Source organism: Echinops telfairi, unplaced genomic scaffold (assembly GCF_000313985.2).
Source record: "Echinops telfairi isolate 266 unplaced genomic scaffold, ASM31398v2 ScPeMD7_7424;HRSCAF=8462, whole genome shotgun sequence".
Lineage (NCBI taxonomy): Eukaryota > Metazoa > Chordata > Mammalia > Afrosoricida > Tenrecidae > Echinops > Echinops telfairi.
Genome location: NW_022111324.1, coordinates 82604521 through 82604949, shown reverse-complemented (window position 1 = coordinate 82604949; position 429 = coordinate 82604521). Strand labels below are relative to the sequence as shown.

General features: G+C 50.1%; 1 protein-coding gene across 1 annotated transcript in view; it reads right to left on the bottom strand.

Moving 5' to 3' along the window:
- Positions 1-429, bottom strand: part of MYLK4 (myosin light chain kinase family member 4) — a 154222-nt gene that overhangs the window by 114964 nt on the left and 38829 nt on the right. The window contains exon 2 of the mRNA XM_004700179.3: positions 82-352. Coding sequence (XP_004700236.2) covers positions 82-352 — 271 coding nt within the window. The remainder of the gene's footprint in view (positions 1-81; positions 353-429) is intronic.

The window sequence follows — 429 nt, the reverse complement described above, 5'->3', positions numbered from 1 at the left end:
AGGCTCCACAGGGTATAAGAAAAGATAGTGTTAAACCAGCATTTTTAGTGCTGAACTCCCGCTACGTTATCACATAGTTACCTCATTCTTTCCAGACCTTGAATCCCGCTCACCGGGATTTTCATCCAGCAAACATTTCACGTTCTCAGTCTTTGGCATGCACTGAAACAGGGCCGGTTTCTGCAGCCGGGCACTGCTGCAGCAGGTGCTGATTTCTTCCCGCCGGTTCACCTTGAGCATCCTGGCGGTGAGTCCGATCAGGTCACTGGCTCGCCTGGGGTTTGCATCGGCCTCTGTCTCCGGTCTGGAAGCCGTTATGCAGTCATGACGTTTGAGCGCCCCTTTTTCTTGGCTGTTAAGAAGGGGAACAAAGAAAGCACTCATCACTTCTTTGACATTTTAGGAAGTGACCTATGAGAATTTCAGCTG